Genomic DNA, 27,427 nt, shown 5'->3' with positions numbered 1-27,427 from the left:
CCTGACGATTATGTTTATGATATAAATAATGACCTCTCTTCATCAATAGAAAATCCATTACATCACTTTGGAGACAACTCCACTATAACAGGGCAGTTCCTCAGCCCTACGCCAGGGATCGCTCTTTTGCCCATCTCAAAAAACAAGCAAATGGTCAACTAGTTGGAACATGTCTTTGAATGTGAGAAAGACCCCATTCTCATTTTGTGCCTCCAAATAAGGATTGGCTGACAAATCCCCCAATTTATTTTTATGGTGAGCTAATGTGACAGCTTTGGTCTTTGTATTTTCTGAGCCTCACCTTCAGCTATAAGATGTTTTGAGTAAATCACATCTCCATGTTGGCCTCCAAAACTGACCTCCACCACAGAATTCTTTGTGAAGCCATGTTCTTCCTCCACTGTCCTCAGCTTGTAACGCTGTACAAGGCCTTCAACGAAAGTGTCATGGAATAGGGACTCTCCCTGGTGGTGCTACTTCCAATGCTGCCCCCACTGAGGCCGCAGAGTTGAAGCTCCTCCATGTTAGTGGCATCTCATCACAGAGGCCTGAGTTTTCTATTATGCTTCTTGCTCACCACAAGCAGGTTGTTGGCATTGTGGCATTTTTACAACTCTATTTTAATGTTGTTCCTCCAACAATCTCACCCCTCTGTTCAAAATCTGACCATGATAGTTTCATATAGTCTCTCAGAAAACATTTCCATGTTATTCTCCTGACAGTGCCTTCAGAAAGTATTCACACCACTCGACTTTTGTCACATTTTGTTGAGTTACATCCTGAATTTAAAATGGATTGCGTTAAAAAAAAAATATCACCGATCTACATAAAATACCCCATAATGACAAAGTGAAAACAACTTTTTAGAAATTTTTACATGTTAATTAAAAATGAAAAGCTGAAATAAGTATTCAACTTTTTTGCTACGACACTCCAAATTGAGCTCAGGTGCATCCAATTTCCTTTGATCATCCTTGAGATGTCTCTACAACTTGATGGGAGCCCACCTGTGGCCAATTCAATTGATTGGACGTGATTTAAAAAGAAACACACCTTTCTTAACAAGGTCCCACAGCTGACAGTGCATGTCAGAGCAGAAACTCCACTATGAAATCCAAGGAACTGTCTGTAGAAATCTGAGATAGAATTTTGAGGAGGCGTAGATCTGGGGAAGGGTATAATACAATTTCTAAAGTGTTGAAAGTTTCCAAGAGCACAGTGGGCTCCATCATTAGGAAATAGCTAGAATATGGAACTACCCAGACTCTTCTTAGAGCTGGCCATCTGACCAAACTAAGCAACTTGGTGAGAAGGACCTTGGTCAGCAAGGTGACCAAGAACCCAATGACCACTCTGACAGATCTACAGAGATCCTTGGCTGAAATTGGAGAACCTGTCGGAAGGAAAACAGTCTCTGCAGCACTTCAGAAATCTAGGATTTATGAGAGAGTGGCCAGTCCGAAGTTACCCTTGAGAAAAAGGCACATGACAGCACACCTGGAGTTTGCAAAAAAGGCAAGTGAAAGACTCTGAGAGCATAAGGTAAAAGATTATGTGGTGTGATGAGATTAAAATTAGACTATTCTGCCTAAATGCAAAGGGCTACGTCTGGAGGAAACCAAGCACAGCTCATCATTCATCTTACACCATCCCCACTGTGAAGCACGGTAGTGGTAGCGTCAAGCTATGGGGATGCTTTTTTGTGACAGGGACTGGGAGACTTGTAAGGATAGAGGAAACAATGAATGGAGTCAAATACAGACAAATCCTTGAGGAGAACCTGCTTCAGAGGGCAAAAGATCTTTCACTGTGGCAAATATTTACGTTCCAACAGGACAATGATCCCAATCAAGCAGCCAAAGCAACATTGGAATGGCTTCAGAACAAGAACGTAAAAGTCCTTGAGTGGCCCAGTCAAAGCACAGACTTGAATCCCATTGAGAATCTGTGGAAAGGCTTGAAGATTGCTGTTCACAGATGCTCCCCATCTAATTTGACATCCCAACTCCTCATTGCTGCCAAAGATGCTTTGACAAAGTATTGGCTCAGGGGGTTGAACACTTATGCAATTTAGATATTTCTGTATTTAATTTTTTAATAATTTGTAAAGATTCCTAAAAAATGTTTTCACTTTGTCATTATGGGGTATTTTGTTTCAATCGGTGACCAAAAAAATAAGTTTAATCCATTTTAAAATCAGCCTATAACACAGCAAAATGTGAAAAAGTCAAGGGGTGTGAATACTTTCTGAAGGTACATATAAATGTAGCAACCACCCCCATTGATCTGTCGACCTCTTTTCTCACTTGTGGAACTGCCTTCCTGACAAGTCTGTTTTCTTGAGCTTTAACCTTCAGAATTTTAAGTCTGATGCCCATCATCTCAGTGTATCGCATTTCTACCTCGAAACTTTACTAACCCCCCCCCCCCCGGTCTACACTAAAATCCTCTTCTCATCCTTCCCTTACAGCCTCTCCAATTTTGCTGTGATGCATCGATATGTTATTGTCTTACTTATATAGTTATACCAGAGTCCTGGGAAGTTAAGCTGAAATTATGCTTTACTTCTCGAAAAAAACCTCCACTACATCCAGACATTCCTATAACACAAGCATGACAAACCAAATGGTTATGTTCCTTGTCCAATCCAAGCAGGCGAAATAGTAGACTACAATCTCATGAAGATGTTGATTTGATTTAAAGCAACACCGCCCACCAACCACCAACACGGTGTCTTCCAGACCACGGTTTGCTGTGTTCCTTGGAATGCCTGCAGCATTGGTAAGGCCAGAGATGAGCAAGCGGCTCACTGTTGGTAGAAAATACTGCTGCCAAGCCATTGATGTTACCAAACACAAGTTTACTGCCAAATGCTGAAAAGGAAAAGCAACATGGCTTCAATCAAAAGACTGATTAACTGATGGGAGAAATCTTGTCATGGCATCGTCAAAGGAATTGCACAAATAAGACGACTATGCAAACTGACTCGTATACCTTTATCAACTACTGAACATAAATACCATCAATATGAATACAATTTCCCCATCTTGTTCAACAATTTAAATCATTACCAAAATGAAATCATCAAAACTAAAGTCAAACACAAATACTCAATACATACTCTGTTGGTATTTAATGAATTTTGAACAAGTGTGTTGGCTTGGTAGGATTCTCATATGTACTGTACAAGTGTATATACCTATATATACATATTGTTATGGCTGTGGAAATTCGCAGACCACCATAAAGGGCCTTAGATCAGTAATGACGATAAGTAATTGTGTAGTTAGATTTCCCCACCGTTGTTTAAAGGGAATTTCCGTGTTCACAGGGCTGTGATCCTTTGAGATAGCCGTTTTTCTTTTCTCTATCATTATTTTGGACCAATCATCTCCCAACAACCAAATCGCCACCACCAACAACGTCCCCAAACAACTACACCGAACCACCACCACCTTCGCCTCTTTACCTCCACAACTCCACCCCGCAAACATCGCTTGAGCGCCATTCTCAAACAACGCGCGCCAGCAACCAAAACGCCACCACCAACACCCTTCCCAAACCACCACAGCAAACTCCCACCACCTTCGCCTTTCTACCGAACGTCGTGCCATGGGTTGTGAATGGGTTCCTTTCGCCTCGAAAAGCAGATCAAGAATGATTCACGCCCACTTTTCATCCATCCAATGGCTGAGCATCAGGTGGTGTAGCCCCGCCTCCGAACCCGCTGTGATCCACAAATTTGCATATGCGCTCCTCCCCCGGCCTATATAAGCGCGAGCACAACGCAGCTCAAGGCAGTCTGGAGAGTCGGGAGACGGGGCAGTCATGTCGAGTGCAGTGTGTCGGTCGTGGCAGTCAAGTCGGGTCTGGAGCGTCGGCAGGGTGTCGGTCGCGGCAGTCAAGTCGGGTGTGGAGAGTGGCAGTCTAGAGTCGGTGGAGTGGCAGTCTGGAGGGGTTGGAGAACCAAACGGAGCTCAAAGAAGACGGGAAAGGCAGACGGGGGCCGATCGACGGAGAGAGCTCACCGGCCACGCCAGGGGCACGAAGCCAGGCGCAGCTACGCTGACATCGCGGCTTGCCCGCCATCACACCACGAGGGTGCTGGTAAGACCCTTCGGTCTCGTGGACCTGGCCGCTCATCCAGGTTCCACGCACATTTGGTCCACGAACCTGTCTGCAGCAGCACCCTTGCCTTTGAGGGTGGCTTTTTCCTTTGCTTTTGTGTAAATGCATGTGGTGGCGCCGTCTTAAAAGAAGAATTGTCTAAGTGTGCGTGTGAAATAAAGACTTTATTCGTGGTAACTCTGCCTTTGCTTGCTTTCACTGTATACGTGCCTGAATTACTGTATGGCTGTAAAATACGTGCTTGTCTGAGTGTGCAATAAATGTGCTTATTGAACTGTTCCCCGTTTCGTTGCGTCCTTTCCCTTGTTTGAATGTTCCATCTTGCATCACGCAAGGAATTGGTAGGAGGGGTGTAAGCACCCGGAAATAATCACGTCCGTCGAGGCCGGTGATAACACCGCTCGGTTATCACTGAAGCACGGAAGAAACCACTTAAGCGGTTCGTGTCCTAGGCCAGCCAGCGGCGAGGTACGATCGCCCGGTTAACTACCCGCGCAGGTACTTAGGTATGTCGAGTTTGGCGAACAACCCTATCCTGCGCGGATGGCCGATTGGCACGATTGTGGTGAGGTCAAAAGACCCACCCGTGACTAGCTCCTGGCGGTAGTTCCAAGGAGGGTCACGACTGAATTGTCCGTTCCGGTGGGCGACGCGGTCGCGATTTGAGTTACGTGGCCGATCGTATGCCGGGCGGACCAAAATTCGTCAATATATATATATATATATATATGTATATATATATATATATATATATATATATATATATATATATATATATATATATATATATATATATATATATATATATATATATATATATTATTGTTGCGAATTCGCGCCCGCCGGCGTGCGGACGGCCGTGTCACTCGAATCGCGACTGCGTCACCCACGGAACGGACAATCCAGTCGTGACCCTCCGGGAACTATCGCCCGGAGCCAGTCACGGGTGGGCCTTTCGACCTCACCACAATCGTGCCAATCGGCCACCCGCATAGGATAGGGTTGTTCGCCAAACTCGACCTACCTAAGTACCCACGCGGATGGTAAACCGGGCGATCGTACCTCGCCGCAGGTCGACTCCGGACACGAACCGCTTAAGCGGTCCGTTCCGTGCTACAGTGATAACCGAGCAGTGTTATCGTCGGCCTCGATGGTTCCGATTAATTACCGGGCGTATTAAGCCCACTACGAACCCTTTACGTGAAGCAGGATGGAGGGTCAATAAAGAAAAGACGAAGCGAAACGGGAAAATAGTTCACACAAAGCACATTTATTTCCCGGCACACGGAAAGCACACATATACAGCCAAACAGTCAAAATGCACATATAGCAACCAAAACAAAAGCAACAACGACGCAGTTACTACCAACTACGCGTACACATGGCAACACTGATACAGTTCTACTTCGCAGACGGCGCCAACACACATTTACTCAAAAGCAAAGGAAAGAAGCCACCCTCATAGAAAGGGTGGCAGACAGGCCTGTAGGCCAATTGTCCGCGAGACCGGGGGGTCTTACCCGCGTCCTCGTGACGCGTTGGCAAGCGAGCCGCAGATGTGGCCGCATGGCTGTGCCCCGACTCCGTGCTCCTTGGCGGGTTTCGTTGGCATGACGTTTGGAGTGGGAACAGGGCCCCCCTTTTGCAACTATCTCAGCGTGAGGGAGAGGGGGAATTGTTGATGCCCTGGGGGAGGAGAATGGCTGACTGGCTTGGGTCCCTCGACGAACGATCCCACACCACAGCCTCGTCGCCGACCGCCGTCCTTCTCGCCTCGGACTCGAGCTCCTTTGCCTCTTCCCGCAACTCTTCTCAGCCGACTCCAGAACCTAACTCGAAGACACACTGATCACTTCACCACCCGACTCGACTGACTTCATTCACCTTGCGCTCGCCTTCTTATAGGCTGGCAGGAGCAGTCAATATGCAAATATCCGGATCAGGATGACCTTGGGGGCGGAGCCACGCTCGCCCATTGGTCAGTGGAAAGGGAGCGTGAATCTCCCCTGATCCTAGAATTTGCATATATCGATTTCACACAGACGCGCCTGGAGGAGGGGCCAAGCCGCTCTGCGCTTGCTCATTGGACAGAGGGGAAGTGGGCGTGTAGCGTTCTTGATCCGAATTTTCCCTCGGAAAGGCCGCTATTTGCGCTCGTGGCTCGGTGCGTTCAGCACCAATCGCTGAACGGGCCCGAGACAGCCCGACACTCAGTGTTCACAGGTGGTGCGGGAATGGCCGTAGAAGGAGAGAGGCGAAGGTGGTGGAGGGTTTCGGTGGTGGTTTGATGGTTATGGTGCCGTTTGGGAATGGCGGTGATGCGATGATGTGGGATTGAGTGGTGAAGGTAAAGGTCGTGGCTGTTGGCGTTGTTGTTGTTGTCCGAGGGTTGGAGCGTGGTTGCAGTTGGTGACGATGGCTGGTGTGGTGGTTGTTGTGTGATGGCGGTTGAGACGTGGTTGGTTCAAAATAAAGACAGAACAGAAAAACGGCTATCTCAAAGCATCGCAGCCCGAATTAATCACATAAATTCCCTCTATACAACGGGTTTAGGGCTAACTACACATGTACTTAGAGATATCTCACCTACGGGCCCTGAATGGTGGTTTGCGAATTTCCACAGCCGTAACAATATATTATATATATATATATATATATATATATATATATATATATATATATATATATATATATATATATATATATATATATATATACATACATACATACACACACTAGCGATACCCGTGCACATGCACGAGATAGCAGTTCAACATAGCTAGTAGCAGACGACAGACCGTACACGGGGAATGACAAAAATACGCATTGTGCAAAATGCAAGTGGTACTATGGAATGCCAAGACTTCCCAAACATTGTCGGCATGTCTGCTAAGTGCCACAGCAATTTCATAGGGATCGTGTGATGGCGAGCCGTGTTTTTAGTGTGCAAGCTTGGTATTATAATATATATATATATATATATATATATATATATATATATATATATATATATATATATATATATATATATGTATACATATTTTATACACACATACATCCGTACATATACAGTATATATTTTTGAATACGTAGTTTTGGCTCATGAACGAGCCAGTACTTGTACACTGAACAGATCAGGATGTAACAAAGGAACAGCAGTGTGAGAGAGAGATGGAGAGACAGAGAGACAGAGAGTGAGACAGAGACAGAGAGTGAGACAGAGAGACAGAGAGTGAGACAGAGAGTGAGACAGAGAGTGAGACAGAGAGTGAGACAGAGACACAGAGAGACAGAGAGACAGAGAGACAGAGAGACAGAGAGACAGAGAGACAGAGAGACAGAGAGACAGAGAGACAGAGAGTGAGACAGAGCCACAGAGAGTGAGACAGAGCCACAGAGAGTGAGACAGAGCCACAGAGAGTGAGACAGAGACACAGAGACACAGAGACACTTTTGTATCTTTTTATTCTAAAAATAGAAAAGAAAGCCCCCAAATGAGTTACATTTTAATTTCAGAGAAAGAAAGAAAACCAAGAAACAATTTCTGAAGAAAGGAAAGGATGAATCGGGTGGATTATATACGAAACATTTCACAAAAGTATAAACATTCCTCTTGGACTTTGCAAATAACTTCTTTTATTCACCATTTTGATTCGAACTGCGGTAATCTTCCAGTTCCTGAAAAGAAAGCAAAATCCAATTTAACACGACTTATTACAAGGTTTTGGAACAAAAACAAAGCATCTTCATCATTTACTCCAACACCATCAAGTTTTCTTTTCCTTGACTTATATACTGCCATCTTTGCTTGAGCAAGCAGGAAATTGCTAACACAGCATTGGAATTTTTGTGTGGGATATCCAATCCATAGATGAACACACAAGTTTTAAAAAACAGACCAAACCTCACAAAACAATTCCGAAGTAAAATAAATAAAGATGCCAACCGTTGGCATTCAACATATATGTGAAAAAGGTTTTCAGATTTCTTACAAAAAGGACATTCATCTACAAGCAGATTTGAAAAACGGTGTAACAAGTGATTAGACGGAAGGATCCAGTGTAGTAGTCTCCATTGGAGGTCACCATGTGGTGGTGGTACAGGTGGGTGATAAAAACCTTTCCAGTTAAGAAAATAAGGGGGGGAACAAGGTAAGAGGTCTCTCCATCGAACCTTCTGCTGTGTTATTTGCCGTTGCGAAATAAATTTTACACAACCCAAATAAAGGTCTTTTTGTTTGGGAAGGCCATTGAAGCCACGTTAAAAGGGGCACAAGGAAGAGGGCTGGCAAGAGAAAAAACATACGAGTTCAGGAAAGGTAGAGAGAGAAGGTATTCGATGTGCATTTTGTTCATTGCTTTGGTGGTCTTGCTCCCAAGCAGGTGCGAACTGTGTGCATGTCCAAAGCACACTACATAATATGCGTGCCACGATTCGAGAGGATCGCACACCGACCAGGCTTGCCAATGCATCAGCTCCGATCCAGCTGCAGTTTGGGCTGAGAAGATCTGCAACAGATTTAACGCCCTTGTCGGTAAAGCGTTGAATAAAACACCGATCAGCAGGTATGCCATGGAAAAGGGAGTTGTAGAACAAAGGTTCTTCTAGAAACATCTGTTTCGTGTAAAAATGAGTAGCTCTTGTTATTGTCAGAGCTTGCCATGCATTTAGCATGCTTTGATAGAAACCAGAGAGGGGGGATGTGTCAATTTTGGAAAGGTCCATCAGGAAAAGAGAGTGGTCATAGCCTAGCCTCCCAGCCTGTTGCAAAAGGTGACGAGCGACGTTGACCCATGGTGGAGAGGGTCACATGTATAGCATGCGAAGAGCAACCGAGAGTCGAAAGGCCATTAGCAGGCTCTTTATGTCGACCAGGCCTTGTCCTCCATCGGTCAGTGGTAAACTGAGGACCCCAGGTCGCAGCCAGTGTTTTCCGTCCCAGAAAAAGGACACGAAGCACTTCTGGAGCTATTGAAGCAACACCGCTGGAGGATGCAGCACGAAGAACCTGTGCCATAATGTGGGGGCCAACAGTGTGTTGATGACCAAGACCCTTCCATGATATGACAGTTGTGTGATCAGACCTTTCCATTTTTGCAGTTTGCCCTCAACAAACTCAAGCAGACCAGCCCAATTTTTGGCTTCTGTGGTATTATTACCTAAGAACACTCCAAGGTACTTCACACCATCATTGGCCCATGACAGTGGAGCAGGAAGTCTTGGCGCCAAGTAACACAATGGACCGAGCCAAAGGGCGCTCGTTTTGTTCCAATTTACTTTGGCTGAAGAAGCTTTTTCAAATAAGGACAAATGATAACGAACGATGTTAACGTCATTGATATCTTGTACGAATACACATACATCATCGGCGTATGCCAGTACCTTGATGGGCCGTTCAAGCTGGGACAAACTAACCCCTGTTAGTCTACAGCGCAAAGAAACCAGTAGGGGTTCGATGGAGAGAGCATAAAGCAACCCGGAAAGAGGGCAACCTTGTCTAATTCCCTTGTTAATAGACAAAGGAGCAACAAGTTCATTGTTTATCTTAAGCACACTATAAATATTATTGTACAGTATTTTAATATAAGAGATGATGGTTGAACCAAGTCCAAACCGCTCAAATACTTCGAAAAGGTACCGATGGTCAACACGGTCAAAGGCTTTCTCCTGATCAAGGAGAAGAAGTCCTAAATCTTTAGGGTTTTCCTTGCACAGTTAAATGATGTCTCTCACAAGGGAGATGTTGTCATAGATGGAACGTTTTGGGACACAGTAACATTGGTCTTCTTTCAACAACGAGGATAAATAAGGAGTAAGTCACGATACCAGGGGTTTTGAAAATATCTTATAGTCCGTACATAACAGGGAGATAGGACGCCAATTTTCAATCCCTTTTTTGTCTCCCTTTTTTGGGATGAGGGTAAGAAGAGCTCCTCGGCAACTCTGAGGTAGCTCTCCAAGCTGGCAGCTTGCGTTCAAGGTATTAATGAGTTCTGGACCCAATAAGTGCCAAAACTTCTTGTAAAATTCAGTTGAGAGTCCATCCAATCCAGGTGCTTTCCCAATGGCAAGGCCGTGCAGGGCGTTGCCCAGTTCATCCAAAGTAATGGGTCTTTCCAGTTGGGAACGCCCATCTTCACACAACACTGGCAGGCCTACGGAGATCGAGGCGACACTGACAGGATTTATTTGTTCCATTGAATATATTTTCGAAAAGTATTCCTTCACGAAAAGTTTGATTTCTGATTGTGTAAAGGTAATGGATAAATCTGCTAATCGTAGCTGAGAAAGCTGTTTACTTGGAAGACGTTTCTCTAAGGAAAAGAAATACTTGGTTGGTACGTCTGCCTCATTCAGGTGTCGCACCCTCATCCGAACTAAAGCACCACGTGCATTCCTCTCGGTTATTTCCTTTAATAAGGTCTGTTTCTCAGTTAAGGTTTTTTTGTATGTTACTATTACTTTGTCCGATGACCCGTTGGAGTTGTAAATTCTAACTGTAATATTTTCTTTACTTCATGGTCGGCCCTTGTTGAGAAAAAATGATACTGTTGACAGAACCCTTTAATTTGGGTTTTTACTAAATCCCACCATATCAACGGGTTAACGGAACAGCTTAGCTTCTGTTCTAGGAGAGCCGTCCAGAAGGATTCAAAGGCCTAAATGAAGTTGAGGTTTTCTAGTAAACTGTTATTGAATTTCCAATGGGAGCTCCCTGGACATGGTTTAGAGAGTTGAATAAAGACTCGAGCTCGGGAATGGTCAGAGAAACCAGAAGGCACGATATCGGATTTATAAACTCCATGTAATAAATGAGAATTTACATAGATGTGATCAAGCCTCGCAAGTGAGATGTGGTTGTTTAAACAACGACACCATGTAGAAGACCGATCAGAAAGGTGCTGCACGCGCCAAATAGCATGAACATTATATTTCGCAATGATATTTGCAAAAAGTTGTGCGGTACATGGTTGGGGTTCCGGCCCGTTCTGGTCAAATGAAGCATTAACAGTACAGTTAAAATCGCCACCAATAATTAGACAAGTCTGCAAATCCAGTGTTTGCAGGAATTTTCTCAGTTCGGCAAAAAAGGAGATCCGCTCGTAATTTTTGCTTGGAGCGTACGCATTGAGAATTGTAAACTTGACCTGATTGATAGAGAAGGTCACGGAGGCAAGGTGTCCATCAATAATACTCATAAATTTAAGGCAGGACGGATGGAAATGTTTCCCGAAGACAAACATGATGCCTGCCTTCGACGAGGAGTTGTTACTGAAGAAACATTCCTTGTCCATAAATAGTCGCCACTGAGCCTGAACAGATCGGACAGCATGGGTCTCTTGTAACAGAGCTATGTCGAGACCGTTGACCTCTACCAACTGTTTAAGTTGGATCTTGCGGAGCAGACTCCCACCACCATTAACATTTATTGCTCCAATCTTGAAACTGGCCACGAGGAAAATAATAGTTCCTAAGAATAAGATCAGAAGCGGGATAATTGATTAGGATCCCTTTTCACCTTGGCAATCAGTTTTTTTAAGCGTGACAGTGCGTCTGGTGGAAACATAATAAGTCAGGCTTACGTACGAAAGCCTGAGCACACTCAAGGAAGGACGGTAGATCTGGAAAGTATTCCGTCAGGTTTATATTGCGTTTCCTGTATGTATTTTGTAAGAAGAGTCTTATTTGTTCAGGGGAGGTAGGACCTTGACTGGTGAGCTTCTCCACCGTTTCCACCTGACTGTTCCTGTTTGGTTCCTCCAGGTCAGATTCGTCAGAGTCACACAAGCTTGTACTGTCCTGCATATCGATACTGTCATCAGTATTGATACACAGATCTGTACTGGTTACCACGTCTATGTGCTCTTCCATTATGGGAACACCTCCTGGTGAAGTAACGGAAATAATCGGGAGATTTGATGAAACAGAAACACCATCAGCGGATGTAGCGATATCGCTTCCCTCGACCGTCACGGTGTTATCAGCCTCCAACGGTGTGGAGGTATACAGTACTTTGGGGGTCTCTCGTAAAACATCCATTTTAACATTTCCTGCGTTTCCAGCTTCACCACGTGATGGACTGGGAGCAGTAACAGGGTTAACATTTGTTTTGCTATTTCCTGCTGACAAGGATTCAGGGTTAACATTTACCAAAGTGACAACAGGTTCATCACGAGTGGTCTGTGTATCAACATCAAAGGACTTTCCAATAGGAGAGATTTTAACGAGTGAAACAGTTTTCTTCACTGCAATAACAGGTAAAGTGGTCTCTGGAAGGGAGACATCTCTGTCCTCACCGGCAAGTAGGGTAAACTTGTTGGTCGTAGGTACTGGGGTCCGGGTCCATTCCGGGTCCATTCCGGATAAGCATTGTAGTGATGTCAGTCACAACTGCGGGAACATTACCGACGGATTCCTCGTTTGTAAATGCTCCTTTCTACTGAGTTAAACGACCATCAGGTAAAGTCTTTCTCTTCCTTGATGAAACGATGGTGAAACCATCACAAACATTCGTTTTGCTGTTTGGACTATCGGGTTGGGAGGCCTCGGCCTTATTACCGGGCACGGGATTCGCTTCCTTCACAGAAGAAGAAGAAGAAGAAGAAGAAGAAGAAGAAGAAGAAGAAGAAGAAGAAGAAGAAGAAGAAGAAGAAGACATACCCTTGTTGACGAGGTTTGTTTCATCGTTCGACGAGGTCGCCTTTGGGCAAGATCGTTTCAAGTGTCCGAAATTACCACATTCGAAACATTTCAAGTTGTCAGTGGTTACGTAGACTTGGTAATCATGATTATCAATTTTGAGTTTCAAAACGATGTTCAAGGTTCTTTCAGCGTTAGAGGGAGGAAGTACCACACGAGCTTGTCTCCGAAAAGACATCACATTCTTCGCCCGATCGTCCTGGCTGCGTAAAGGTAACATGGTGATCTGAGAAACCACAGTACGACAACGAGATAGTTCGGAGATCAACGTCTGATTTTTCAGGAAAGGAGGAGCGTTCGAGATCATGACCTTCACGGCCGGTGTGTCCAGAGGGGAGACGAACACGAAATGTCCGTCATCTATTGATAGTCCGGTCGATACGATTTCGTGAACCAGTTCTGTCTCAGACACGAAGATAACCACACGTTTGTTCATCCGTGAGGCTGCACGAACTTTGTCAGTACCGACTATGTTTCCCGTAGCGATAACGAGATCCTCGACGCTGACGTCATCGGGCGGGACACAGACGACGCCATGTTTTCTTGTTAATGCTTCAAATGCCGAATAACGGGAATACGAAGTCATATTTAGGAAGGGGGAGGAGGGGCGATTGCTCTCGTGCAGTAATTAAAATACGAGCCGAGACAGGTTTCCAAAGGAAATAAACACAGCTCCAGTGAGGAAAAAAACGATCAGTTGAAGGACCGGGATGGGCTGCCAACTAAAAGCTATCCACAAGAAGCTGTGGGCTCTTTCTCTCTCTATCTTTGGGAAAAAGGTATGCGAGGAGAAAACAGGGGGATGTGGAAGAGATTAACCGATGGGCAAACCGTGAAATAACAAGGACAGATGGGCAGGTCGGGGTGGGGTGACGACGGCGCGAGGGAAGGCTGAAGCGCGAGGTCTAACGAAGAGGGAAGGGTGGGGGCACAAATAACGATGCGGAGAAGGAAACAAAGGAAGGGAGGTGAAAAACGATGCGAAAGGGGATAGAAAGGCGAAAAAAACAGGGCAGATCACAGTTCACCAAGACCACACAGCCACCATGACACTCCACTCGACTCACCAACAGCCAGCAGGGGGGGCGGAAGAGAGAGAAAGAGAGAAAGAGAGAAAGAGAAAGAGAAAGAGAGAGAGAGAGAGAGAGAGAGAGAGAGAGAGAGAGAGAGAGAGAGAGAGAGAGAGAGAGAGAGAGAGAGAGAGAGAGAGAGAGAGAGAGAGAGAGAGAGAGAGAGAGAGAGAGATATATATATATATATATATATATATATATATATATATATATATATATATATATATATATATATGTATATAACAGTAGAGTTGAAAAGACAAATTAGAGGGAGACTTGGACAAACAATGAGTGTGGGGAGAAATGGTGGGCAGGAAAAGACAAGATGGATATAAAAGGAGATTCACAGGAGAGAAAAACTAGAAATTTGGAAGGGAGGAGGTCTTGGGGTGCGGCGAGGCGGGGGGGGGGGCTGGTTAGCAGGGGTAGAAAATAACGGATCTGACAACACTCACAATACAAGGGAACCAGGTTCACATCCCATATACTGTGCAATATTTTTATCAATTGTCTCCAAACGATGTTCTTGTAATTAATGTTCAAATACACTGATATTCACTATAATGCCCGATTGTCCTGCATGTGATTTATGCACAAGGCCCTCTATGAGCTTTGGATCAATATAAAACAAGTTAATTAATTAATAATTGTGTTAAATAATTATCCACAGTATTCTTGTGCTGTATTTATATGACCGAGATAAAAGCAGTAATTTAATGTTTCAATGAGTCATCTTGACTGAATCGACTTCAATTAATGTGTTCATACAAAACTTATCAACGAGCGCCTTCCTTTCGTCACCCTTCAGTGGTCTCTGGAGTTAATGCACAGCATTTGGCTTGCAAGATGGACGTACAATGGAGTATTTTGCTGAAAAGACGCTGAATTGTCAATATAAGCCAAAATGGTAAATGGATTGCTTGGCAAAGTGTTCATCTTCCAGAGCTATTCTCCTGTTTTATTTTCAATGTATGCTGAATACAAGAGGAGAAGTCAATTGTCATCGATCAAGTTAGACCTTTCGATGTCCTGGGAGCTTCTGGGATGTGACCTGTTTTGGCAAATTTACTCAGAAACAGGGAAAGGTATGTGACCTCCCATTAGGAATGCAGCCAAGTGTGAATGCTTTGAGGTGTGACCAGAAATTGCTGTAGTAGTGTAGTGGTTGCTTGCATTATTACAGTGACAACACCAATGTGCGACATGTTCAAGTCGCTGTGCATTCGTTATGTTAAAATTGTGCCGCTCACCGTAATTGCACATCTCAACCTGCAATGTGGGCCTTGACAGGCAAGTGCACATGTGCATCAAACCAAACCACGCCTGTGTATGTCCAGAGCATGATTCCCCAACATGAATACACACATGATTATTCAATCCGAACAAGTGGATCGTACACAACAAATTGCTGCACAAGGAAGCTTCGACTAAGGAGATTATTTGTTCCAGTTAAAGGAAATTTTAATTTAATTATTATTATGCACTTGATATTAATGTATCAGTCCAATAATTTAATCAACCTCTTCAGTTTTGTCCACTTGAAATTTTAATTAAACCTTGACATCAAAACCCAATTAGCTCAACTTGCAATCAACATCCACGTCTCATGGGTAGGCCTGCTTCTTGTTTCCATCGGAGCACTTGCCTTGTAAAACCACAACCTAAGAATAAAATCCATTCCTCTACAAAACCGAGCATAAAGACCTGAGCTAATGTAATTGTTGAAGGACTGTTCCAGTGCTCATTCCAAGTGCCTTTTTTTGGCACGAGGGATGTGCAGAACACCTGATTGCAATATTCCATGTATCGTAATTGCCTCGTGCAATAAACGTTCGGCACGTGCAACTTGTGCACCCTTAGGTTTTTAGTGGTGACATGAGACATTCTGAGCAAATTGGAAACAGTCTGTGTGGATCATCCAAAAAACAAACAGACATTGATTACATTTAATTCTTTAACAATCTATTACAATGCCAGGTCTGTCAGAAAATGAGAGGAATCAAATAATTGGACACCTCAAAGTAGGGTCTTCGAATAGCCATGTTGCAAGACTCTTTAGCATGAAGAGTGGAACTATTTCTAACCTCAGACGATGTTATAAAGCCATTGGATCAGCAAGAGATATGCTGTGGAGTGGACGTCCCCAGGACAACGATTTCCCCTCAGGACCAATACATTTGCATGACCCATCCAAGCAATAGGTTTGATACTGCTGAGAGCACTACAATCACACTCCGTGAACCTCGCAGGATAAGTCTCAACACCGTCTTCAGGCATCTCCATGATGCATAGATCCGTGCCCGTCATCCTGTTCAGCATCCAAGACTTGCACCGGCCTCCATGGCAGAATCAAAGCACACTCGCGCAGTGTTGAAATCAACAAGTCCGACTTGTTGTGTTCAGTGACGATTCTAGGTTTCCCCTTGAAAAAGCATGATGGCTGTACGTGGGTCGACAGAAGAGGCAATGAGTGATATACCCGTCTGTGTCCAGGAAGCCAGAAATGTTGTACGTGGAAGTTTCCTGATGTTGGATAGGATTGCTGAAACCTTTCGCCCCAACATGTTCCGTATTCAGGACAATCTGACAGCAGATCAATGTATGAATGAGATCTTATCCTAACCCGAACCCTAACCTTAACCCAAACAGCTCGTGTGTGGCCCACCCTTCAACAACATGGTCAATAAATCTTCTTTATGCATGATAATGCTCCACGATAATTGCCACTCTTTCATCTAAATGCTGAAAGTCATGTTTAAAAGACGATTTGAATGACAAGTTTCACGCTAGCAATAGCAGGTTAAGAGTGCCTGCCGAGCCGAACCGAGTCGGTGTAAGCACACACCCAGCGCATGTGCAAAGAGACCTCGTTATCATTCATCGTCATTTTGAAAGTCCCATCTGTTTCAGCAATATATCTCCATCACAGGTTTGTACCTCATCTGTGTCCCATGATATCACATAAATAAATCGCATCGACAACAATCACCAGTGTTGCGTGTTTTACGGTGGAACATGTACCATGCAACTGTCCATTGTTACCTGTCGCCTACCTTTTGATACGTACTGTATGTAAAGAAATACCATCTCCTAATGGCATTTTACTGCATTAATACCAACCAGCTACACAAGGTGATTGAAAAACAGTCTTTGAAAGAAAACTATTCAAATTGGCAATGCCTAACTAGCCATCATACTGTTCCCAAAGACTACTTTTGAACTTTTAAAAAATTATTATTATTATTATTTTACAATCTCTCAGCCTCATAAATCACAGGCAGGAGAAGTACAAGAGGAGACTCTGGACAAATCAATGCAACATATGGGATTTTTACCTGGAATCCCTGGATTGTGGACGATGTGCTCCTCAGATGGAAACACCCAGAAGGCCAATCCAAGATTACCATGAGATATTTAACATCCACAACACTGCAGGTAAGACGTCCGGTTGTAGGACATATTTGAAGGACGGCATTTCTTCGTGGCTTAGCTTCGCCTGCTGTTACCGCCAGACTCGCTGCGCCCATAAGAAATGCTGGACCTTGAAGCACATAACACATGGATTCTATGCAAGAAACAAGACTGGTCCCACCATCAAACCCGTGGAAACAGAGTTCAGAAGCAGACATGATAGGAACATCAAATCAACTGCTCTGCATAGCCTCGGAAACATAAAGGTGACGTGATGCCGAGACGTGGCAGCAAAATGGTCGAGACAAAACCAAATGGGGGAATTACCTCCATGGCCTCTACCAGAGGCCTTTGAAACCAAATTGTCTCTTGCATACGTTTCTCCATGACACGCGTGTGGAAAGGTTGCATTAATCACAGACCATGCCGCACCAGCCATCCTCGACAAATCTATACCAACGCTGAATGTGGCAGCAAGAGTGGCTTTCATAAAGCTTTACAAATCGAAAGACCAATAAGCAAGGCACAAAAGTCGAGGCAAGAATTATAAACACAACATTTTCAGACCACTGGAACATTTTCAGGCGACACCCACATTGCGGGGCCATTCGCATCCATGACTGCTAACAAATCGTTTCACAATTTGAATTAGGAGTGGAATTAACCGCTGATGCTTTGGCAATTTAGGTGGGATTAGAATAACGATTACACTTCAAACTTTTGTAATGCCAAGAGCGTGGCACTTCGAGAGCACCAACCGCCAAAGCATAAATTGTGCGGGTTTCATAAACAAACTTTACGCACTTACAGGTAAGGTTCATCAGTTGGAGCTTGTATCGTCGAGCGACGGGAGCAGATCCCTCCCCCTCAACCTTAGCGAGTTTTGAGCGCTGCATTCCCCGCATTGCCGGCTTATTGAAAAGACGTGGCTCGAATCTCAATGCGCTCGGGGAATATTTCAAAGATGTCTCTCCGGAGAAAGAGCACACGGCGTTCTCTACCTATAATGTTTGCCTGATTAGTTTGAGATACAGCGCAGCTACATTGCGGGTAACTGCTCGTCTCTGCAGGGACCTGGTGTTAAGTTGCTTGCGTGGAGGTTGCCAACGTACGATCCCATTAAAGTGTGAAAATTTGCTCCATTGTGGAAACTACAAGCGACAGGGTGCATTCTGTTCAACGCAGAGAGGGGAGGGGGGGTCTCATTTCAAGTAGCCTTTAAATAAACACCTGCTCCTGTTTGGATGGAATTCTGGCACAGCCAGGTGTGATTCCGATTGAAAGGCATTATAATGGGGGAGCGTGCAGTCACAAAAAGGTGTCTCGCAGAACCACTAGTTAATGCACCTTCTTGACATGCGCCTACACCGACCGTGATGAATTGCAGGTACAATAAATAATTCGAACGAATGAGCACATTTTTCCAAACGAAAATTGTACACTTCTTTAAATGTGACCTCTGATATTCCATTGGGGAAAAGCTTATTTGTTCATGTATCATATGCTCTCTATGTAGTGTTGATTCTTGCGAAGCGGTTTATTTGATGAGTTACAATCATGGAAGGATCGCCACTCCAACATGGGCCACACTCGAAAGGGTGCAATAATTTGTGCAAAAGTGGAATAGTTACCATCCACAAAATGATGCTGGCAGACCACGACACCCAGTTCAACATCCATCAGATGTACGGTGTGCACATTGATGGATTCGCCTGTACTTGAAACACCAGGTCGACAGTTTATAGCTGTGTCGAGATTCGAACCCACAACATTTATGGCGAAAAATGAATAATTAAATAAATAAAAGCCATCGAGATGGAGTCGATTTTGTGAAAATGCGTCGGCAGAAAAGTCCTGAACTCGGACCTCCGTTGCGATGAGTATTTCAAGCGACGCGAGATATGCCCTTGTGGCTCTGCCACGGTCATTTCGAATCACCAATCTTAGACGTTCTGTTATCCATCCCAAGACTCGAAGCAGACAGGTAAGGCTTTTAGAGTGACTCGCTTTTCCCTGCACAAAAACCGGTGATTGATAAGAAGAAAGCACAGCGTGTAGCAGATCAAATCGAGTTATGTTCCTTCGAGACAATTCCCAGCAGGTCTTCTGAAGCTGTGCGCATCCTTCATTGCCAAGTCAGCGTTCACAGAGAAAGAAAAGGAAGAAAAGGCAGCAATTGGAGACAGAAAAGGAGCTGCAGCCTATCTCACAATCAAGATGATGGTGCTTTGTGCTGTGAAAATGATTACCTGGCTTGCAATATGAACATGTTACGTGGGGGTTTCGAGATGAGACTGTTATTCCAAGATCTGTACGGATGATCATAGCCATCTGTACCTTCGTCCGTGCTCACATTACCTGTGCCTATTTGTGTGCCTGCTGATGTTCATTTTTGATAACTCTTTAAATCCAGAAAAATCTGTACATCAGACGCAGTGCAATATTCATATTCTTCGCGTGCAGGTTGCTCATGTACTGTGGGAATTTATTCATTTTATTCCAAAAGCAGAACGTTGTCAATATAGTTCCGTCGCTGGTGAGATGTGTTTCCGAGCCGAACTTTATTACTGCGGTTCTGGATTCTAATAAATAGGGTGGCCAACTTTCACGTCTAGTTATTACATTCACCCAGAGAGATGTTCTTTATTGACGCAAGAGCGGTGGCTGTGCAATGGTCTCGACCGTTCACATTTTCTATAGGCTTTAACTCATGGCATGTCTAACTTGAATACCATGTTCAATTTGGTATTTCGACTTGTGTCCATTAAAAATAAATCAAAAAGTCGTACAATAGACTCGGTGGTCTAACGGATAGGGTGTCTGCTCCGAGTTTGGGAGATAGGCAGTCGAAACCCTGACGGAGTCGTACCCAAGCCTTCAAAATGGTACCTGCTGCTTCGTTGCTTGACGATGAGCATTTGAAAAGGATTGAGAACAGCACAGGCTTTGATGGGCCTCATGGCCTCCTCCTGCATCCAGGGTCCTTGTAAGATAACTCGTATTATATTAAATAGTGAATTACAGGTCGTTGTTCAATCTCAGATGTCGATGTAACATGGGGGAAAGGTTTTCAATCTGCAACTCCGGGGTTGCAGGGTGAGTTGTGACTTCCACAATGGTGATCTTGCACAATCCAGCAGCAGGTTTATGCCTTCAGCACAACGAACAGAGTCAACCACCAATGGCTGATGTTTAATTAGATGGGAGCAAAAGGTAAGCAGGTAAGTTAAGCAGAGGCAGGTGGCCGTCCTGAATACTTTGGAGCATCACCTTCATTTTCAGACATTCCACCAGTGGCCCCACAACTAACCACAACTGCCTATTGTCACTCCAGCTTTAAAGAGCCATTCCATGAAAAAAGAATGAAGAACCATTCCTAAGTTTACAAACAACGAAGCACCACATAATGCCGAATTCGAGCATAATTTTAATTATCCAGACTCAGTAGTGTTATGGTTAAAACGTTCGCTGTGAGTGTGTGAGGTCCAGCAGATTGAACCCTCGCAGAGTGATTCTAAAAACTTAAAAAATCCTACGTGCTGCTTCCTTGATTGTTGCTGTGTTTAAAAAGAATGACCGCACCATTGCCACAACCAGCGACACAAAATATACATTTTTAACCTCCTCTATCCACTGAACTCCCTTATCCAAGCTCATGTCCCACGCATCAATGCGGTGAAAGCAGGGTCTGAGAATAACATAAAAAAAAAATACTCAGCTCAGATGACGTTCTCTAATCTGTGTCATTTAACCTTGTGCTGTGTCTGTCCCGTTTTCCCACGTGAATGAACAAGTTAGATAGAGCTGTGTCTGTCCCGTTTTCCCACGTGAATGAACAAGTTAGATAGACCTGTGTCTGTCCCGTTTTCCCACGTGAATGAACAAGTTAGATAGAGCTGTGTCTGTCCCGTTTTCCCACGTGAAGGAACAAGATTAGATAGAACTGTGTCTGTCCCGTTTTCCCACGTGAAGGAACAAGATTAGATAGACCTGTGTCTGTCCCGTTTTCCCACGTGAGGGAACAAGATTAGATAGACCTGTGTCTGTCCCGTTTTCCCACGTGAGGGAACAAGATTAGATAGACCTGTGTCTGTCCCGTTTTCCCACGTGAAGGAACAAGATGAGATAGAGCTGTGTCTGTCCCGTGTTCCCATGTGATTGAATAAGATTCATCACACTTCCGAACAGGAGATTGACCTTTATATCTGTCACCTCAGTTTTGTCGGGTGTGTGTGTGTGTGTGTGTGTGTGTGTGTGTGTGTGTGTGTGCGTGTGTGTGTGTGTGTGCGTGTGTGTGTGTGTGCGTGTGTGCGTGTGTGTGAGTGTGTGTGCGTGCGTGCGTGCGTGCGTGCGTGTGTGTGCGCGTGTGTGTGTGTGTGTGTGTGTGTGTGCGTGTGTGTGTGTGTGCGTGCGTGCGTGCGTGCGTGCGTGCGTGCGTGCGTGCGTGTGTGTGTGTGTGTGTGTGTGTGTGTGTGTGCCTCTCTCCCTCTCTCCCTCTCTTCCTCCCTCCCTCTCTGTGATGATAAACCTTTTGTTCATAAAAACCTGCACGTGTTCATTTGAGGTACGGGATTTCGCCATCAAGCACGAATAAATTGTCTTTAAAAATTTGGTCATGGGCCGATTGGGAAACGCACATTTAAATCACTCTTAAAAGAGTGGATTTGTCACAGTTATATCATAAGGGCCGATTCGTCACATGGTCACGGATTGTTTCACCCCAAAATGGGGCCGTTGACAAATTACGTAACACTTTTTTCGGGAGGCATGTACAGGCTTCAGTAAGCCTTACTGATCATTTTTATTCGACGTATGATTAGATTTTTTTGGGTCCCTCATCGTGATTAACACTCGACCCAAACAAAACCGATGGAAATCTAACGCAACAAACACGGAAGAAGATCAGCAGAGGCTTACAGGCCTAACATGGTCGGGCCACCAGAAAACCAAGATGGCGGCCATATACTTTTGGCTGGGTGCTCTGGTGGGTGGAGTCAAGCAACATATGTGGGTGTGGTCTGGCAGCTGTCTGACCAATGGGTGCACATTACAAAAATCTACCCCCAACAAGAACCCCCACAGCAACAACAACAAAAAAAACAACAACAACAAGCTCCTACAGACATGCGCCATCTCGCAGGTAAAAATGATGGTGCACAAGCAAACAACTATAGGTTGGCAACCATTGCACAAGCTTGAGGGCCCGAAATCATGACCTCCTCTTGTGTTGAAGTTCTTACAAATGGAACTCGAATTATTATTGAAATTCAAAATGAGCAGTATCAAGGTCAGATGTCAAATTTTATGTGACATTCGACATTACCATCAGCAGGACTTTGAACATTATATTTTTGTATGCAAATCTTCTTCTTCTTTATATGCAGCACAAGGATGTGGGGTAGCATCATTGACTGATGGCAAGGCTGTGTGGCTCATACTCAGAATGCTCTCTGCTGGTTCGAGCAGGAATTAATAATTTGTTCATGGTCACAGTGATAGCTCACCTAATCTTCACGAAAAACACAGTTTGGATCTTTAACGCTCACCAGCTCATGCTGATAGACAGGACGCCTGCTTAACATCCATCTGAGGGAATGTACACACATTGATGAATAACCCTACTTGTGAAACACCGGGATGATACCGCAGTGACAGATTATAGCTGGGTCGGGATTTAAACCCAGGATAGACAGCTGAGAGGGGAGAGTGGATACCTCTGGGCCATCCGACCAGTCCCTGGATATAGATGATAATCCCTCGTTCAACAATGACAAATTAAGCTATTATTGGCCAATTAATATAGTTGCATCAAGAAAACTGAGGTTACTGCTTGAACGAAAACGTTAAAACAGTAATTAAAGGAGTTTGTGTAACAGTTGTAAAACTATCAAAATGTGCAGTTAACTTCTGTCAGACTATTTATTACATAAAGCCACAGATTGACTAATCCTCAATTATTTTTCGTACCCATAATTTAGATGAACTACATGTACCATGGCAAACAGAAGGCAATTCATCCATTTTTGTGTCGCTCATAGCAGCTGTTGCTCATCATTTCCAGGAGTGTAGCACCAGCAAACGATGCCAGCAGGTGTGACACCTGGATGAACGTCCATTTTAGTGATGGCACACCAGATGAAGGATCATCACCTTCACTTTCACAAAACTACAGGGGAGAGGAGTCTTGCCAACAAAGTAGTCTGCAAAGTTTATCATCAGGTGATCGAGTTTAACTCAGACCAGACAGCTCAAAAGCCAGTAGATCATCTCACGCCGCCCTGTTGGACATAGAAGACAATGATAAAAAAAAACAAATATATGGACCCAATATGGAAAGGATAGTTCTTCAGCAGCTCGTTCACTTGTCCAGTTTCCGACCATAAACTGTCACCCAATGATGCTGCATGGACAGCACTTTGACCACAAAATATTCTGCTTCTGATTCTTTTCATAAAATTAGCCCTGGACGTCCCATTGCCGCATTATACAATCTCAAGTCTTTATTTGCTATTAACTGGGGTACTCAGGAAGCAGAGGGTGATGGAACCAGACATGTAGTACCTGCAGATAGTATAGCTACATTCACCACTACATTCATGCTCCACAATGGTCGCAAAACTACAGGGTTTTCATGGAATCTGAAAACATACCCACAGTAGTGTCAAATGATTTGCACACAGACCTACTCGTCATCCTACATGCTGTACCTTGTGCAGAGATAAAATGAAAAGTGACACCATTTAAAGGCTAGATGAAACAAAGGGCAGATCCTTCCAGACTGCGAGATTAATGGCTCCCTCCTCATTTTCAGGTCAAATATCTCAAATCAGGGGACACATACGCTCATCGCTTAACGTTCTGTTCCACGACCCCTTCCATCATGAAATTGAATTTGATATGGAGAGGAGCAGGCATGCATAGCAAACCGAAATCGCCATTAAAATCCGCAACAATAATCATGATGGGAAGTTGATTCAGTGAAAATTATGTGATATTTAATTCTCCATTTAATGCCCTTATTAGAGGTGGAGCTGGAACGACATGCCTCCACATATTCGAGGGCTTGTGTCGTACTATATGAAGGTCGTTCAGACACAGTCTCACTGACGATGAATTTGCAGGCTATGTAACAAATGTAACATGATGTTTCGGTGACATAAACGAGATGACATGGGACAAACATTGTCACTGATGGAACCGTAAGTGATCCAAGATGATCGGCAGGCGGCCATCTTCATTCTATGAATGTAAAAGATGGCATTACATCAAAGGGAAACCAAAATAATAGCTCGACTCAATGTGTAACTCAAATTTTTTTTGTTTTGTATTTGTTGATGGGACCACACAGAATTGCAATGCCTGGCCTCTTGGGGTCATTCTGCTGGTTTGCCAGTGAGAGTGGCAGAAGTATCCGTGGCGAAGTTCGTTGCAGAATTAATTCTACCTTGATGGAAGAGCAAACTAAACAATGCAAGAGAGGTGTCTGCATATATACACATTGCAGATATGTGTATATATGCAGACAAGTGAATGAACGGACGGTCGAGGACGCGTCATGAAACAGATGATGGCAAAGATATTGAAATTTTTGATGATATTGATGTGTGTGTGTGTGTGTGTGTGTGTGTATATCAAAGGTATTGATGTGTGTGTGTATATATACATATATATATATATATATATATATATATATATATATATATATATATATATATATATATATATATATATATATATAATCCTTGGTCCCTTGTCAAAGGGCTGCTCAGGGTGAGCATGCGTTGGCTGCGCTGTATTTGTCCCGTGTAATGTCTCCCTCCTACCCCTCTGTTACTTTCGACAAGTGGTGGATGTGACATGTGGTGGATATGATGTATGACTCCGACATGTGGTGGATGTGATTTATGAATCTGACATGTGGTGGATTTGATGTATGAATCTGACATGTGGTGGATGTGATGTATGAATCTGACATGTGGTGGATGTGATGTATGAATCTGATATGTGGAAGATGTGATGTATGAATCTGATATGTGGTGGATGTGATGTATGAATCTGATATGTGGTGGATGTTATGTATGAATCTGATATGTGGTGAATGTTATGTATGAATTTGGCATGTGGTGGATGTGATGTATGAATCTGATATGTGGAAGATGTTATGTATGAATTTGACATGTGGTGAATGTTATGTATGAATTTGACATGTGGTGGATGTGATGTATGAATCTGATATGTGGTGGATGTGATGTATGAATCTGATATGTGGTGGATGTGATGTATGAATCTGATATGTGGAAGATGTGATGTATGAATCTGATATGTGGTGGATGTGATGTATGAATCTGATATGTGGTGGATGTGATGTATGAATCTGATATGTGGTGGATGTTATGTATGAATCTGATATGTGGTGAATGTTATGTATGAATTTGGCATGTGGTGGATGTGATGTATGAATCTGATATGTGGAAGATGTGATGTATGAATCTGATATGTGGTGGATGTGATGTATGAATCTGACATGTGGTGGATGTTATGTATGAATCTGACATGTGGTGGATGTGATGTATGAATCTGACATGTGGTGGATGTGATGTATGAATCTGACATGTGGTGAATGTTATGTATGAATTTGACATGTGGTGGATGTGATGTATGAATCTGATACGTGGTGGATGTGATGTATGAATCTGATATGTGGTGGATGTGATGTATGAATCTGATATGTGGTGGATGTGATGTATGAATCTGATATGTGGAAGATGTGATGTATGAATCTGATATGTGGTGGATGTGATGTATGAATCTGACATGTGGTGAATGTGATGTATGAATCTGATATGTGGTGGATGTGATGTATGAATCTGACATGTGGTGAATGTGATGTATGAATCTGATATGTGGTGGATGTGATGTATGAATCTGATACGTGGTGGATGTGATGTATGAATCTGATATGTTGTGGATGTGATGTATGAATCTGACATGTGGTGGATGTTATGTATGAATTTGACATGTGGTGGATGTGATGTATGAATCTGATATGTGGAAGATGTGATGTATGAATCTGATATGTGGTGGATGTTATGTATGAATCTGACATGTGGTGGATGTGATGTATGAATCTGACATGTGGTGAATGTTATGTATGAATTTGACATGTGGTGGATGTGATGTATGAATCTGATACGTGGTGGATGTGATGTATGAATCTGATATGTTGTGGATGTGATGTATGAATCTGATATGTGGTGGATGTGATGTATGAATCTGACAAGTGGTGGATGTTATGTATGAATCTGACATGTGGTGGATGTGATGTGTGAATCTGACATGTGGTGGATGTTATGTATGAATCTGATATGTGGTGGATGTTATGTATGAATCTGACATGTGGTGGATGTGATGTATGAATCTGACATGTGGTGAATGTTATGTATGAATTTGACATGTGGTGGATGTGATGTATGAATCTGATACGTGGTGGATGTGATGTATGAATCTGATATGTGGTGGATGTGATGTATGAATCTGACATGTGGTGGATGTTATGTATGAATTTGACATGTGGTGGATGTGATGTATGAATCTGATATGTGGAAGATGTGATGTATGAATCTGATATGTGGTGGATGTTATGTATGAATCTGACATGTGGTGGATGTGATGTATGAATTTGACATGTGGTGAATGTTATGTATGAATTTGACATGTGGTGGATGTGATGTATGAATCTGATATGTGGTGGATGTGATGTATGAATCTGATATGTGGTGGATGTGATGTATGAATCTGATATGTGGAAGATGTGATGTATGAATCTGATATGTGGTGGATGTGATGTATGAATCTGATATGTGGTGGATGTGATGTATGAATCTGATATGTGGTGGATGTTATGTATGAATCTGATATGTGGTGAATGTTATGTATGAATTTGGCATGTGGTGGATGTGATGTATGAATCTGATATGTGGAAGATGTGATGTATGAATCTGATATGTGGTGGATGTGATGTATGAATCTGACATGTGGTGGATGTTATGTATGAATCTGACATGTGGTGGATGTGATGTATGAATCTGACATGTGGTGAATGTTATGTATGAATT

The 27,427-nt window shown here is 43.5% G+C and overlaps 1 protein-coding gene across 5 annotated transcripts in view; it reads right to left on the bottom strand.

Annotated features, from left to right (window-relative positions):
• Positions 1-2,553: 2,553 nt before the first annotated feature.
• The window catches only part of LOC147033951 (uncharacterized), a 35,266-nt gene continuing 10,392 nt past the window's right edge, over positions 2,554-27,427 (bottom strand). Inside the window, exons 1-5 of one of the 5 annotated variants that reach the window (XM_085873768.1) lie at positions 12,790-13,412; positions 12,426-12,519; positions 8,434-8,636; positions 7,773-7,806; positions 2,554-2,873 (exon numbers count right to left, since the gene is read on the bottom strand). In XM_085873768.1, the coding sequence (XP_085729894.1) occupies positions 2,698-2,873; positions 7,773-7,806; positions 8,434-8,636; positions 12,426-12,486 (474 nt within the window). In that variant the 5' untranslated portion in view covers positions 12,487-12,519; positions 12,790-13,412 and the 3' untranslated portion in view covers positions 2,554-2,697. Of the gene's footprint in view, positions 2,874-7,569; positions 7,807-8,433; positions 8,637-12,425; positions 12,760-12,789; positions 13,413-27,427 lie in introns of those variants that run through there. The other 4 variants (XM_085873777.1, XR_015056218.1, XR_015056217.1 and 1 more) reach the window with 4 other exon arrangements.

The sequence above is a fragment of the Eptatretus burgeri genome, chromosome 1 (genome assembly GCF_056783735.1).
Source record: "Eptatretus burgeri isolate ZD-2024b chromosome 1, Ebu_testis_v1, whole genome shotgun sequence".
In the NCBI taxonomy this organism is placed as follows: Eukaryota; Metazoa; Chordata; class Myxini; order Myxiniformes; family Myxinidae; genus Eptatretus; species Eptatretus burgeri.
The sequence above is the reverse complement of the archived record's forward strand: the minus strand, read 5'-3'. Positions and strand labels throughout refer to the sequence as shown.